This window comes from Leptodactylus fuscus, chromosome 4 (assembly GCF_031893055.1).
Source record: "Leptodactylus fuscus isolate aLepFus1 chromosome 4, aLepFus1.hap2, whole genome shotgun sequence".
Taxonomy (NCBI): Eukaryota; Metazoa; Chordata; class Amphibia; order Anura; family Leptodactylidae; genus Leptodactylus; species Leptodactylus fuscus.
Window position 1 is genome coordinate 177,163,224 of NC_134268.1, and position 14,949 is coordinate 177,178,172.

General features: G+C 44.0%; 1 protein-coding gene across 1 annotated transcript in view; it reads right to left on the reverse strand.

Annotated features, from left to right (window-relative positions):
- Positions 1-11,728, reverse strand: part of TAX1BP1 (Tax1 binding protein 1) — a 108,719-nt gene extending 96,991 nt beyond the window's left edge. Inside the window, exons 1-2 of the mRNA XM_075271423.1 lie at positions 11,563-11,728; positions 4,483-4,666 (exon numbers count right to left, since the gene is read on the reverse strand). Coding sequence (XP_075127524.1) covers positions 4,483-4,659 — 177 coding nt within the window. The 5' untranslated portion in view covers positions 4,660-4,666; positions 11,563-11,728. The remainder of the gene's footprint in view (positions 1-4,482; positions 4,667-11,562) is intronic.
- Positions 11,729-14,949: the final 3,221 nt, after the last annotated feature.

The following is a 14,949-nucleotide window of genomic DNA, read 5'->3' on the forward strand; positions in this document are numbered from 1 at the left end:
CAAAGTAGCCACCTTTTCTTTGATTACTGCTTTGCACACTCTTGGCATTCTCTTGATGAGCTTCAAGAGGTAGTCACCTGAAATGGTTTTCACTTCACAGGTGTGCCCTGTCAGGTTTAATAAGTGGGATTTCTTGCCTTATAATTGGGGTTGGGACCATCAGTTGTGTTGTGCAGAAGTCAGGCGGATACACAGCTGATAGTCCTACTGAATAGACTGGTAGAAATTGTATTATGGCAAGAAAAAAGCAGCTAAGTAAAGAAAAACGAGTGGCCATCATTACTATAAGAAATAAAGGCCAGTCCGTCTGAAAAATTGGGAAAACTTTGAAAGTGTCCCCAAATGCAGTTGCAAAAACCATCAAGCACTACAAAGAAACTGGCTCACATGAGGACCGCCCCAGGAAAGGAAGACCAAGAGTCACCTCTGCTGCGGAGGATAAGTTCATCCGAGTCACCAGCCTCAGAAATCGCAGGTTAACAGCAGCTCAGATTAGAGACCAGGTCAATGCCACACAGAGTTCTAGCCGCAGACACATCTCTACAACAACTGTTAAGAGGAGACTTTGTGCAGCAGCAGGCCTTCATGGTAAAATAGCTGCTAGAAAACCACTGCTAAGGACAAGCAACAAGCAGAAGAGACTTGTTTGGGCTAAAGAACACAAGGAATGGACATTAGACCAGTGGAAATGTGTGCTTTGGTCTGATGAGTCCAAATTTGAGCTCTTTGGTTTCAACCACTGTGTCTTTGTGAGACGCAGAAAAGTTGAACAGATGGACTCTACATGCCTGGTTCCCATCGTGATGCATGGTGGAGGAGATGTGATGGTGTGGGGGTGCTTTGCTGGTGACATTTTTGGGGATTTATTCAAAATTGAAGGCATACTGAACCAGCATGGCGACCACAACATCTTGCAGCGGCATGCTATTCCATCCGGTTTGCGTTTAGTTGGACCATCATTTATTTTTCAACAGGACAATGACCTCAAACACATCTCCAGACTGTGTAAGGGCTATTAGACCAAGAAGGAGAGTGATGGGGAGCTACGCCAGATGACCTGGCCTCCACAGTCACCAGACCTGAACCCAATCCAGATGGTTTGGGGTGAGCTGGACCGCAGAGTGAAGGCAAAAGGGCCAACAAGTGCTAAGCATCTCTGGGAACTCCTTCGAGACTGTTGGAAGACCATTTCCGGTGACTACCTCTTGAAGCTCATCAAGAGAACGCCAAGAGTGTGCAAAGCAGTAATCAAAGCAAAAGGTGGCTACTTTGAAGAACCTAGAATATAAGACACATTTTCAATTGTTTCACACTTTTTTGTTAAGTATATAATTCCACATATGGTAATTCATAGTTTTGATGCCTTCAGTGCGAATCTACAATTTTCATAGTCATGAAAATACAGAAAACTCTTTGAATGACGTGTGTCCAAACTTTTGGTCTGTACTGTACATAGCCTCCTATGCTCAATATGGGAGCCAGCGCTGTAGAAACACACTGCATTGTAACATCTAGCCATTCCACTGTTGCTCTTCCTGAAACTTCATTTTTTACCAAAACAGACACTTTAGGAGAGGTGGGTTATCTTATTTACTCATGATAGGGTCATATGAATTTACAGTATATCCAATGTGAGAAGGTGACAGGCAGAGTGCTGGAGTCACGGTATATCTCCACCCAGGTGTGGGTCCTGGGCTCTTTACTAGGCCATGAAATACTACAGAGCCTGCACTTCAGGGCAGATCCTAGAAGTGAAAGAAGGTGCCTGGGTCTGTCCTGGAGAGCTTAGTTTGGGTGGAACCAAACTAGGACTTGTTATGTTTTGTTTGATTGTGTGGCCAGAAGTAAGCTACACGTACAGTTAGCCTGACGCTGGGTTCACACCAGCATTCGGCACTCCGTTCTCAGGTTTCTGTCTTCTGCATGCAAAAGATGAAAACCTGTCATGCAGAGTCCGGCTGTGAGCGCCGGTGAGCATTTTATGCTCTCCGCGGTGAAACCGTTTTTATTTTTAACCGGACACAGAGTACTGCATGTCCAACTCTGTGTCCGGTTTAAAAAAAAAAAAGGTTTCGCCGCGGAGAGCATAAAACACTCAACGGCGCTCACGGACGGTCACTTTTCAATCCCATTCGAATGAATGGGTTTGAAAAGATGCCGGCAGGTTTCCGTCTCCTGCCCTGTTTTGTGCAGGAAACGGAAACCTGCAGAACGGACTCCCGGGCGCAGATATGAACGAGCCCTTATTCTGTACTAGTTAGAGCTCGGACAAGCAGGAGTTTTGTTTTCCCTTTTGCCTGAAGTTAAAGATGTATTTTACTTTGCCTATTTTTCTATCTAGCTGGGAATCTGTTCCTTTTGGAATAGAAATACTAATTTGGCAATTAAATCCGCATCATGATTAACTAGCTGGTACCCGCGACTTTGTCTGCGGTGATTGTAGAAGTGGGTATATACAGGCGCGGGTAAGGTTTTTGTAGTGTGTATAAGGTATGGGATATGAAATGTAACTTTGTATCTTGTTTTCGCTATAATTCAGAGAGTACGTGAGACTTTTGTGTTGAAGTTACTTTGTATTTGAGCTGCTATATATACGGTGTTGTGAGAAACTTTACATAGTGACTTTGGGACAGAAGTATTTGAAGTTAACCCTTTCCCGTCGATGGCATTTTTTGATTTTCGTTTTTGACTCCCCTCCTTCTAAACCCCAGAACTTTTTTATTTCTCCGCTCCCAGAGCCATATGAGGTCTTAATTTTTCCTGGGACAAATTTTTCTTCATGATGCCACCATTATTTATTGTATATAATGTACTGGGAAGCAGGGAAAAAAATCAGAATGGGGTGGATTTGACGAAAAAATGCATTTCTGCGACTTTCTTACGTGTTTTGGTTTTACGGCGTTCACTGTGCAACCAAAATGACCTGTCCCCTGTATTCTGTGTTTCGTTACGATTCCGGGGATACCAAATTTATATGGTTTTATTTACATTTTGACCCCTTAAAAAAATCCAAAACTGTGTTTAAAAAAATTTTTTGGGGAAAAGTCGTCATATTCCGACAGCCGTAACTTTTTTATACGTCCATGTACGGGGATGTATAGGGCGTCTTTTTTGCGGGACCGAGTGTACTTTGTAGTTCTACCATTTTCGGGAAATGTTATTGCTTTGATCACTTTTTATTCAAATTTTTATCAGAATCAAAACAGTGAAAAAACGGCGGTTTGGCACTTTTGACCATTTTTTCCGCTACGGCGTTTACCGAACAGGAAAAATATTTGTATAGCTTTGTAGAGCGGGCGATTTCGGACACAGGGATACCTAACATGTATGTATTTCACAGTTTTTAACTACTTTTATATGTGTTCTAGGGAAAGGGGGGTGATTTGAATTTTTAATCCTTTTTATTTGTTTTTATATTTTTTTTCCTTTTTTTTAAACTTTTGTTTTTGCATTTATTAGACTTCCTAGGGGTATTGACATGGGTGGGCGGTGTTGCGAATTGTCAGAGCAGTGGGGGTCGGCAAACATGGCTGCTCCAGAGCGTTATAGAGCGCCTCCTGGAGTATCGTTAAGGTGAGGGGCAAAGTGGTAAAGTCTATGTATATGAGATTGTGTGGGGTTAGGGGCGAGGCTGTAGAGGGCAATAGGAATTTTGTGGCTTGCTATGGTCCAAACTGTGTGAGATTGCAGAGATGGTGGTTTGAGTTTGGGTTTTGTGAGGGTCCTGGCACAAACGTATGTGCGCTATTGTGACGAAAAGTAGCCTATTGCGCAATCCAGTGTAGTGACTATGTTTGTGGAAACTTTCAGCCAAATCGGTCGAGCGGGTTTTGCGTGATTGAGGAACAAACATCCAAACACACAAACCCACAAACATCCAAACTCACAAACTTTCAAATTTATAATATTAATAGGATAGGATTAGACTTTTTAACTGAGTCATGCATGATGTTAAGGATGCTGCCCTCTAGAGGGCGGCGTACAGAGAGCACTGTTCTCCTAATTACGTCCTGGAGAATAGATTTGCCTATTTTTCTATCTGTCATGAAGGTTTCTTTATTTTGTCGTATTTTCTAAATAAACCTGCTTGCACCACATTTTGTGAGCCTGCCTCTGACTGGTTGGGACCGCACGATTGCTGCTACCGAGCTACCTTCCCTACATCAATTATCGGGGGGGCGTTCCTCACAGTCCAGTGATGACATAGAGGAGTGATATCATTGCCAAAACTAAGGCCAATATCAAAGAACAAGAAACTCCTTAAGGGGGTTGTGCAACAGGTTAAGCTCTTTTTAGAAAAGGTTCAGAATGAAGTAATACTAATACTAGGAAGCAAAAAAACATTAGTAGTAAAGAAAGAATGAGGTAAATGTTCTTTCTTTTATTTCTTTAAACCCCTTAAAAGCCCCAGTACATCCCCTTTAAATTCTCAGAAGTTCTATAGGGAATTTATACAGCCAACAAGAAATCACACAGACATACCTTAAAAATGCCAACCCAGTCTTTAGGATGTGGATGGATATACTGAGTCAATGTGTAGTGACATTCCAGAGGAGCGCTTGGAAGGTAACTCTTAGCCACATTCTGAAAGATCACATGGGCGAAGTTGGACGTCTGCATGGTGCCACATGGAGACGGGAGGTCTTGTAAAGCCGACATATTTAACCTGTATTTGGGGAACATATGATAAATAATTATATACATATATACACACGCAGAGATAAAGACTACAAAGAATACGGTTGGATTGCACGTTAAAAGCAGTTTATACTCAGATTTACTAATAACATCTCATATTTACATGGTGCAAACTTAAGACTAGACAGCATTACAATAAACCAGATTTAAGAAAAGTGACAAGATGATAAATCTGGTGCAGCTTTAGACAAACTTTACACCGCTTATTTGTTATAGGCTCACATTAGAGTTACCTCTCCGTTGTACGGGTCCATCAGGGGACCTGAACAACGGAGAGGTGGACGAATAAAACAGCAGTTACATTGGGTCCGTCAGGAGGAAACCAGTGGAGTAAAAAACCTTCCGTGCAGGACTTTTTCCTCTGATGATTTTTGCCATCTTATGAATGTGCCTTAGTTAACACCAAAAAAGTGCCATAATTTTGTCATATGGTGTCAAACCACGCCCCTGTCTCAGTAAGCCACACCCCCTTTTTGGAGGCAGCACATAAAGGGTCTAAAACAGTGACTACATAGTACGCTAGGGTTTGGGGTTTTTTGTTTTTGTTTTGAAGCATGAGATATCATCTGTTTTCCAGGCAGACTTGTCAGGTCTTGTGGACGATTATATGTGATAGCAACATAAACAAGGTAAATGCTGCACACAGGGACACACGTTGTATATTATCTTATTGAAACTATATATCCTTGGTCTCAGCACATCCCCTTCTATACTGTGCTGCATAGGAGACTGACAGGGTAGCACAGCAGACATCGGACAAGGTTTTAAAAGGCTTCAAACTTTAGAGATGCCGAGTTTATCACCAATATATCCCTAACATCTAATATGTCTACTTGGCTGAACCATGAATGTACGTGTGCTATAGGCTGCACTGAGACAGCAGTATTCCAGACAGTCATTTTCACCACTATTTGGGAGCCAAAAGTAGACGCTGAGCTACTGACGCAAAGACTTTCAGGAAAAGAAGACAGCGGAGCAGCAGGACCTGACCTGCCGGGAGGCACCGGGGTATCTGGGGACAGGAGAAATGTGTGTGTGTGGGGGAGGGGGGTTCTACTTTTTTCATCTTGCCCGACCTAATTTTTTTATATCCTAAAAAACCTCTTTAATAAGGCCACATGCACACAATTATCTAACGGTCTGTGCTCAGGCGACATCTGAGTGCCTTTCTTCTCCCAATGACTTCAATGGGAGCTCTGAATAGGACCTGCTCTATAGGACAGAACAGAGTCTTGGCCTGCAAAGTCTGCTGTGTGTGAGGCCTAAGGCTAAACACTGTATGTAACTGTGTGCCAATCCTACATGTGCACAAACACAACTGATGGTCTCAAACACATTGTGAAGGCATGAAAATCCACAAATGAAGTCTTGACAAGGCATATATAAACTACAAACCATTACAGGTGACTACCTCATAAAGCTAACTGAAAGAATAGAAAGAGTGTGCAAAGCTGCCATCAAAGGGGGCTACTTTGAAGAATCCAAAAAATAAAATATTCTGCTTACGCTGGGTTCACACCAGCGTCCGGTCTCCGTACTCAGGTTTCCATCTTCTGCTGGCAGAAGATGGAAACCTGTCAGACCATGTCCAGCCGTGAGCGCCAGTGAGCGTTTTGTGCTCTCTGCGGCAAAATCGGGTTTTTTAAACCAGACACAAAGTCCTGCATGTCCGACTTTGTGTCCGGTTGAAAAAAAAAAAACGGTTTTGCCACCGAGAGCATAAAACGCTCACCGGCGCTCACAGCCGGACAATTTGAAAAATGCCTGCAGGTTTCTGTTTCCTGCCCATTTTCAGGCAGGAAACAGAAACCTGTATAACGAAGACCCCAGACACAGATGTGAACGAGCCCTTAATAATTTTTTGTTTTGCTCATGTGTATTCCCTCATAGTTTCATTATAAAAAAAAAAAAAAAAAAAAAAAGAATGAATGACTATCACCCAACTCCTTTTTATATAGGGTGGGTGTATGTCACAGAGATGGGCTCCTCGTACTTCTGTCAGCCATAGTGCTGGGCTGCTGTGAAGAGCGACTCTCACTCTGGGGGACTTGGAACAACCAAAAATTTTACTACAACTGAAGTGTGCATTTAGAAGAAAACAAAATTAATACATAGAAAGGCTCTTCATTGAAAAAAAAAATATCTCGGCTGTACTGCTGTGTTCTCGTGACAACTATTTCTACCTGTGTTTGGCCTTGTCCAGCCTTTTGACACTACACCCAGTAGAATAGAAGAGTCCTTATGAAGTGTCAGTGTCGCCCATGCCAATAGCAAAGCTCTTCACTGTCAGAAGGACGTTTCTGACAGTCAGTCAGGAACACCCTTCCTCACAGCAGTGTCTATTGCGCTGTACTGTGAGAGGGGTCGTTGCTTACCGCCCAGCGATGACACTGAGCAGTGAGGACGAGTACTATCAGGAGGGGAGGGGGCGTTCCTCCCTGGTATCATAGTACAGCGCAATAGACGTTACTGTGAGGAAGGGCATTTCTGACTGACTGTCAGAAACGCCCTTCTGACAGTGCAGAGCTACGGTACCGGTACTGATAGCTCTTCACCGGGGGCACAGAACGGGAAAGCCGATAGTGCGCTGAATTCAGCACTCTGTCGGCTTTCTAGCAGTGTATTAAACTGCATGTACCCCAGAAGGTGAAAGGTCTTCTTTAAGTTCTAGGTAAAATGATTGCTGGAATCTGATTGGCTGTTATGTGCAATGCTGACTTTTCCGTAAAATAAATATCATATGTGCCACTCCAAATCGCCATCTACATTATATTCCCAATTTACCTGGCTTGAGTTGTGACAGTCACGGGCATGCAGGGTATGTGCAGATATGAAAGGTGTTTTGGACCATCAGTACAACATCATTGGGTGATCAATATTCATGAGGCATGAAATGCTACAAAACATCTTTATGTCATTTTTCACTTACAAAAAGTTTCTTTAAAGTACAGCGTCTGATGTTTCTTTAAAAAAAACACCAATCCCCCTGACTGCAGTAAATGCGGGCTGAGGCACCTACTGATCTGTTCTTGTCTATATGAGGGCTGCATACATTTAGAGTGTAGATAAACCAGGAGGTGCACTTTGAACTTTGTGCCTGAACTCTCCCAAATACTTATCTCACAAGAACAGAGCGAGTCTCACATCAACCCTGCATCAGCGATTCAGATAGATCAGCAACCATCCCATACAGATCCAACCACACTAGATATATAGTGTCTGAACACAATAAGGAGGTGGGGGCCAGTATGAAATCCTGTTACTAAAGATGTCCCCCCAGTCAGCTGACGGCTATTCCTCTCTTGTAAGGTGGTGCCAGACCCGGCTTATCTCACAAGCTTATTGAAATCCAATCTGTCAGCGGAGAGTTGAATAAACCCCATACACATTAGATAGTTGGCCACTCCTGACAAAATCAATAAGATCAGCAAACATTCATTGAACACTTATGTATCAAACAAGGTGATAGGGGTCAGACCCTGCTGACCTGACACTATTGGACTATCCTAGTCCTGGACGGTGATCACAGTCAACAGATCTAGAGAAAGAAGCTGCATTTATCAGCCATGAATGTGTATGATGGGAATATCCCTGTAACAACCTGCTCCCTACTTCTACAACAGTTAACACATCCTCTAACACCCCACGTGTATGCATCCTTCATACCACATGTAAAGTGGATAGCTAAAATAGCTGAATACTGCAAACACTTCAGTTGTGCTTGGTATGGCAGCTCAGCCCATTCACTTGAATGGGACTGAGCTGCAAACAGGTCATGTGACCGATGAATGTGACATCATATGGCCTGTGAAGTAGAAGCGGTGCTATGGGAGTGCCACTGCAAACAGCTAATCCACAGGGGACCCAGGTATTAGACACCCATAGATCATCCAATAGATGACCTATCCCGAGGACAGGTCAGCAATTAAAAAGTTATAAAACACCCCGCAGTCAGGTGTCTGTATGAAGTCGCCCCAATGTAAAAAAAAAACATCATGGACGCTTTCTTCTGTCATGTTGTTTACTTTTCTGACAGAAAAACGGGTCTATCGTGTTTTTTTACATTATAGTCAATGAACACAGAAGAAGGGGGCTCAGTGTGTTACTCCCCGTTGTAAATGTATTGAGGGACACCAGAAAACCATTATGTAAAGTCTGTAGGCAGACACATGCACGGGTACATAGCACTCTGTATGGACACCATAACATGTAGGAGTCATACTGAAGGTCAGAGGATGCCACCGCTCCAACAAGTGACCTCATCACTTTCCTATCTCAGCTGTCTGGGCAATTCCCTGTCTGTGGTGACCTGACAAGATCCCCGTCATAATATAGTGTATATGAGCACTGCAGACTCTTCACCACTATCCTCTGTACTGTGGCTCCAGGGCAGTAGCAGAATAGGATGAAGCCTGTTAATGGACCCTGGAAAAACAACACAAGAAAGGTTGCCACTTAGGGCTCGTTCACATCTGCACCCGGGAGTCCGTTTTGCAGGTTTCCGTTTCTGGCACAAAACAGAGCAGGAGACGGAAAGCTGCAGGACTCTTTCAATCCCATTCATTTGAATGGGTTTGAAAGGTGTCTGGCCATGAGCGCCTGTGAGCATTTTATGCTGTCCGCAACAAAACTGTTTTTTTTTTTTACTTTTAAACTGACACACAGTTGGACATGCAGTACTCCATGTCCGGTTTAAAAAAACTGGTTTCACCACGGAGAGCATAAAACGCTAACCGGCGTTCACGGCATGACAGGTTTCCGTCTTCTGAGAACGGACTGCCGAATGCTGGTGTGAACCCAGCGTCAGAAACAATTTATAACCATGTCTTGTCAAACATGCAGCAACACAATGCATCTTTCGCCTCCCGTTCACTTCTATTGCTTTCCTCAGGCGGAATCCGCCTGAAGAAAGGTCATGTCGCTTCTTATTTCTGCTAGCAGCAAAAAACTGCTACAGAAAAACGAAAGCTAGCGGTCTCCATAGACCACCATTGTATGGAGGCAGATTTTGAGGCAAAATCCGCTGTCAAAATCTGCCTCATTGCCCCCGTGTGAACTAGCCCTTAGAGGCGTAACCTGATGGTATGCAATCACAGCTGGGCCACAAGCCTTGGGGGGGGGGGGGGATAAGATAAGATGTCTCTTCCCAATATAAGGAGACCAGTACTATAAATGATACATTATAGCTGCGGAGCCTGGCACAGATTTTGCATTGGGGCCCAGAAATCTCATGTTAGGGTGGATTCACTAATATTAGAGATGAGCGAGTAAAATTCGAAACAGCAGTTTCGAATAGCACGCACCCATAGGAATGAGTGGACGCAGCCGGAACGCAGGGGGTTAAGTGACAGGACACCCATCTGCATTCACTACCATGTAAAGAGATGATGGAAGCTTTCACTTTTCTAATGGAAGAAAAAGTCCTGCATGCTGCACCTTTTCTAATATTTCAAAAGTAAACAAACCTGACAGGAGAATGTGTCTGCCATGTTGTTTACATTAGAATCAATGGGAACCGACAAAGGGTGGCTACATCAGTCTCTGTTATGTTCATATAGGTAATGTGAACACAGCCTTGAACCTCTGTATTTTTTTTTATGCAGATTGTGAGCCCCATATAGAGATCACAATGTACATTTTTTTCCCCCTATCCGTATGTCTTTTTAGAATGGGAGGAAATCCACACAAACACGGGGAGAACATACAAACTCCTTGCAGATGTTGTTCCTGACAAGATTCGAACCCAGGACTCCAGCGCTGCAAGGCTGCAGTGCTATCCACTGAGCCACTGTATTGCCCCCACCTTGAAGCTACTGTATGTACTGCTTTCCTACATAACCCTTTGAAATGGGTTTTGATACAGGGTTCAGAATGGCCGTCACTGATGGTGGAAGGACCCTGATGACAGACAGACAATCTTATATAGTCCCCTAATATAAAACATAACCTTTATTAAGACGTATTAGGAAAGAATCCAAGTGTGCACTGGTTTTCAGTATTATACAGATTTTTATGTCTAAATAAAGGTTATGTTTTATGTTAGGGGACCATATACGTTTGCTAGGGCTCAGAATGGGTTAAAAATACCAAGGCTACAATATTCACCTCAATTCCTATTCCTGACACTGTCCAGGGTCCTGCCAGTCCCACGCCCGCCATTTTCTAGGTTAGAAGGGAGAACATGAAGCAGCCCAGCGAGAACCTGGACAATGTCAGAATGGGGATTGTGCGGTAAATATCACAAACGTCACCGTTATAACCTATTCTCAGAGATTTATCAAGTTATTTCCCTGCTGGACATCCCCTCCAAATACTAATATACAGTCAGACTCAAAAACCACTGAAAGGGCTTCTCCTCCCAGCAACAAGAGGAATCCAAAAGCAAAACAATAAGATCTGGACAGAAACCCCTCTCCAGTGTCACCACACCCACTCATACACATGGCTTTAAATGTACTGCCCCTTTAAGGCTAGGATGCCTCGTCAGCAGATTATCCCATTGTCCACCACTTAGAGGGGGGGGGGGGGGAGACACAGTATGACGTCACAGCAGCCATCCCTCACCTGTCCTCGGGTCATCACCTCAGTAAACACCTGCAGTATAAACCCCGCCCCTTCACAAAGCAAGTTCAGAAAACTGAGGCGGGGCCTAGAGTGACGCAGTGATAGCCACGCCCCCAAACTGTCCTAACTACGCCAGAGAGGCCTGTATGTGCGGCGACCTCTATATAACGGGCCCGACGGCTCGTACACCTACCGGCCAGCGCTATGAGCCCGTCCGTGTGTTACCTGCTGCCACCCCTGCACCCGACCCCATGTTCACACCGTATGAAACAAACATTCGCACCGATAGACGCGTCCTACCTATACCGGGAGAGGGCTTGTGGGACGTCTGTGCGGACACCGGGAGCCCGGAGGAGCGCAGCCCGGATCAGCGGGTGCTGTGCAGGAGGCAGGACCCTGGCGCTTCCGCGTGTCAGCTCCACTGCTTGTTTTCGTTCTCCTTCTCGTCAGACTGCGTCACTTCCGGTTCCCATGATGACGATGGGGGGGGGGTGTCAGCTGACTGAGGAATGTGTGTGAGGCAGAGGCGGCTGTAGCGCTGACCTCAGCGGGGAGAGGCTGCCATGGCCACGGAACAACAACCACTCACACTGGTTATGGCGACGTCATGCGCTGGGCACTGGTGTCACATGGAGACTCGTATGAGTAATCCTAATGGTATCGCCAGAATCCTCATCAAAAGCCATAAACAATATGGCACAGTGGTGGTGTGTATATATATATATATATATATATATATATATATATATATATATATATATGGTATATATAATTGTATATGTCATATGTCATATAGCATTGTATATGTCATATAGCATTGTATATGTCATATAGCATTGTATATGTCATATAGCATTGTATATGTCATATAGCATTGTATATGTCATATAGCATTGTATATGTCATATAGCATTGTATATGTCATATAGCATTGTATATGTCATATAGCATTGTATATGTCATATAGCATTGTATATGTCATGTGGTATATAGCATTGTATATGTCATGTAATATATCATTGTATATGTTATGTGGTATATAGCATTGTATATGTCATGTGTTATATAGCATTGTATATGTCATGTGTTATATAGCATTGTATATGTCATGTGTTATATAGCATTGTATATGTCATGTGTTATATAGCATTGTATATGTCATGTGGTATATAGCATTGTATATGTCATGTGTTATATATCATTGTATATGTTATGTGGTATATAGCATTGTATATGTTATATAGTATTGCTCAGCATTTATGATTAACAAAAGAAAGCTCACTCCCAGATTACATTCAGTGATATCTCAGGGAGATGGGAAATTACAGAACAAGAGGTTGTAAAACTACTTCCCTCTCTGCTCTCCACAAAGGCTTTCAGAGGCTACTTTTGGGTAGCGTAAGGGTAAGTTCACACGGGGTATTTTGGTCAGGATTCTGAGGTCATATCCGCCTCAAAATCCTGACCTAAAAAAAAGTCTCCCATTGAAACAGGTAGTCATGGCTACCTGTTTTTTGGTTCAGAATCTGAGGCGGCCTCTGCGTCAAATTCCGGACCAAAATACCCCGTCTGAACTCAGCCTTAGGGGGCCTTGACACGGAGTGATTGAAATCAATGGGAGCCGGTCAGTTCTTTTTTTCGGGAGCCGTTTGTTCCGGCTCCTGGAAAAAAGAAGCGACATGCTCATTCTTTCAGGCGGATTCGCCTCGCGACATCCACCTGAAGACACTCCCTCCCGGCTAGTCGCAGCTACCCATATTTTGGCCTGGAACCTGAGGCCGCCTCAGATTCCGGACCAAAATACTCTCTGTGAACTTACCCTAACTCTTGGTGAAAGACATTGACTGAAGCAGGCACTCAGACAGAGGGGGGCTAAGTCATTGCACTTAGGCCCAGTTCACATCAGCCTTCGGGGAGTCCGCTTGGAGACCACCAAATGGAAACCTATACATACATGAAAAAATGGTTACCTTCAGACGTGGACCCCATAGACTATAATGCGATCGGTGTGGCTTCTGCTCAGTGTCCGCACGAAACGTGGAAAGAAAAGTGCTTGCAGGGTTGTCATGACAGCCAGGAGCCTATTGAAGGATCCAAGGCTTGTCTGGCATATAATAATAATAAATTCAGAGCAACACAGTGGCTCAGTGGTTAGCACTGCAGCCTTACAGCGCTGGCGTCCTGGGTTTGAATCCTGCCAGGAAAAACCTATGCAATTAATTTGTATGTTCTCCCCGTAATTGTGTGGTTCCCTATATGGGGCTCACAATCTCCATTTAAAAAAACCCAAAAAACATTTTATTTATATAGCGCCAACATATTCCGCAGCACTGTACAATTTGTAGGGTTCGAATACAGACAGAAAGATACATTACAAAGAAAGTCATTTCACACAATGGGACTGAGGGCCCTGCTCGCAAGAGCTTACAATCTATGAGGTAGAGGGGGTGACACAAGAGGTAGCAGGGGTGGCATTGCTTATACAGGGGTCAGACAATTTTGTAATAGAGGTGACTGTCATTACACAAACATAAAACCTGCGACATCGCTATGCTCCTGCCCTGCATGAAGCCAGCAGCGGCAGTGGCGATGCTGCTATTCCGCTCTTCCGCCCCCCTCCCCTCCGGAATAGCAGCATCGCTCCTGCCGCTACTGGCTTCATGCAGGGCAGGAGCATAGCGATGTTGCAGTCACCTGTGCCGGCGTCTAACCCTCCCCAGCATCCGCCTCTCTATTACAGCGGATGCCGGGTCTGTATTGACGGCCCCTTCCCCCAAAGTGTAAACGACACCCCCCCCTCCAGGCTCGCTCCCGTACACTTAGCCCCTCCTCCCTCCCCCCTGAGAGCAGCAGATACATCACTTGACTCAGGAGCAGCTAGGTCAGGGCTGTGTCAACAAAGAAATGAATAAAGTAAGATAGTGGACAAACAAAGCAGTTTTGCTGAAGCAGTGTATTTAGGAAAAGTCTTACATTCACATTAACAAGCAGTATAGATAGGATACTTGTGCTGGGACAACCACTTTAAGCCCTCATATGGCTGTGTATGTGAATGGAAAAATAAAAAAGTTATTGGGTTTTGAAGGCGGGGAGTCAAACACAAAAATCGCAAAATGTCACTGGAGGGAAGGGGTTAAAGAAGACCTTTCAGGAGGTCCATGAGCTCTCTTTGTAACCTTCATTATGTGCCACTCCTCTGATTCCAGCAGTTAGAGTCAGCACAATTATGCCATCTATTATCGGGTAGGCAGTCTCTATATGTCCACTTCAGCCTAACACCGCTCCGGGGGGCGTTCACATTTGTGCCCAGTGTCCGCCTTGTGCCACTCCACCAGGTTTCCATCCTCAGCCCCGAGACACTGGACAGAGGACGACTTCCTGGTGGTCAGCTTTAAAACCCATTCATTTGCTTTTTGTAAATTTTGCGCAAATTTTATTCATTGTTTTTCTGTTTTATCCTGATGTGGTACTAATTCTTGTTTTACTTGTAGGTTTGCTTAGTCCTTGTCTACGTCCTATGTCATGGCCCGGAATCACCAATTTTTTATTTAAAATATATATATATTGTATTTTTTTTTTGTATTTTCTTTCGACATCTTACCACTTTATGCACACCCTTGTATTATTTATACATCTTACTTGTACACATTTTTGGTATTTATCATCAATTTTTTTTCCTTTTAAATT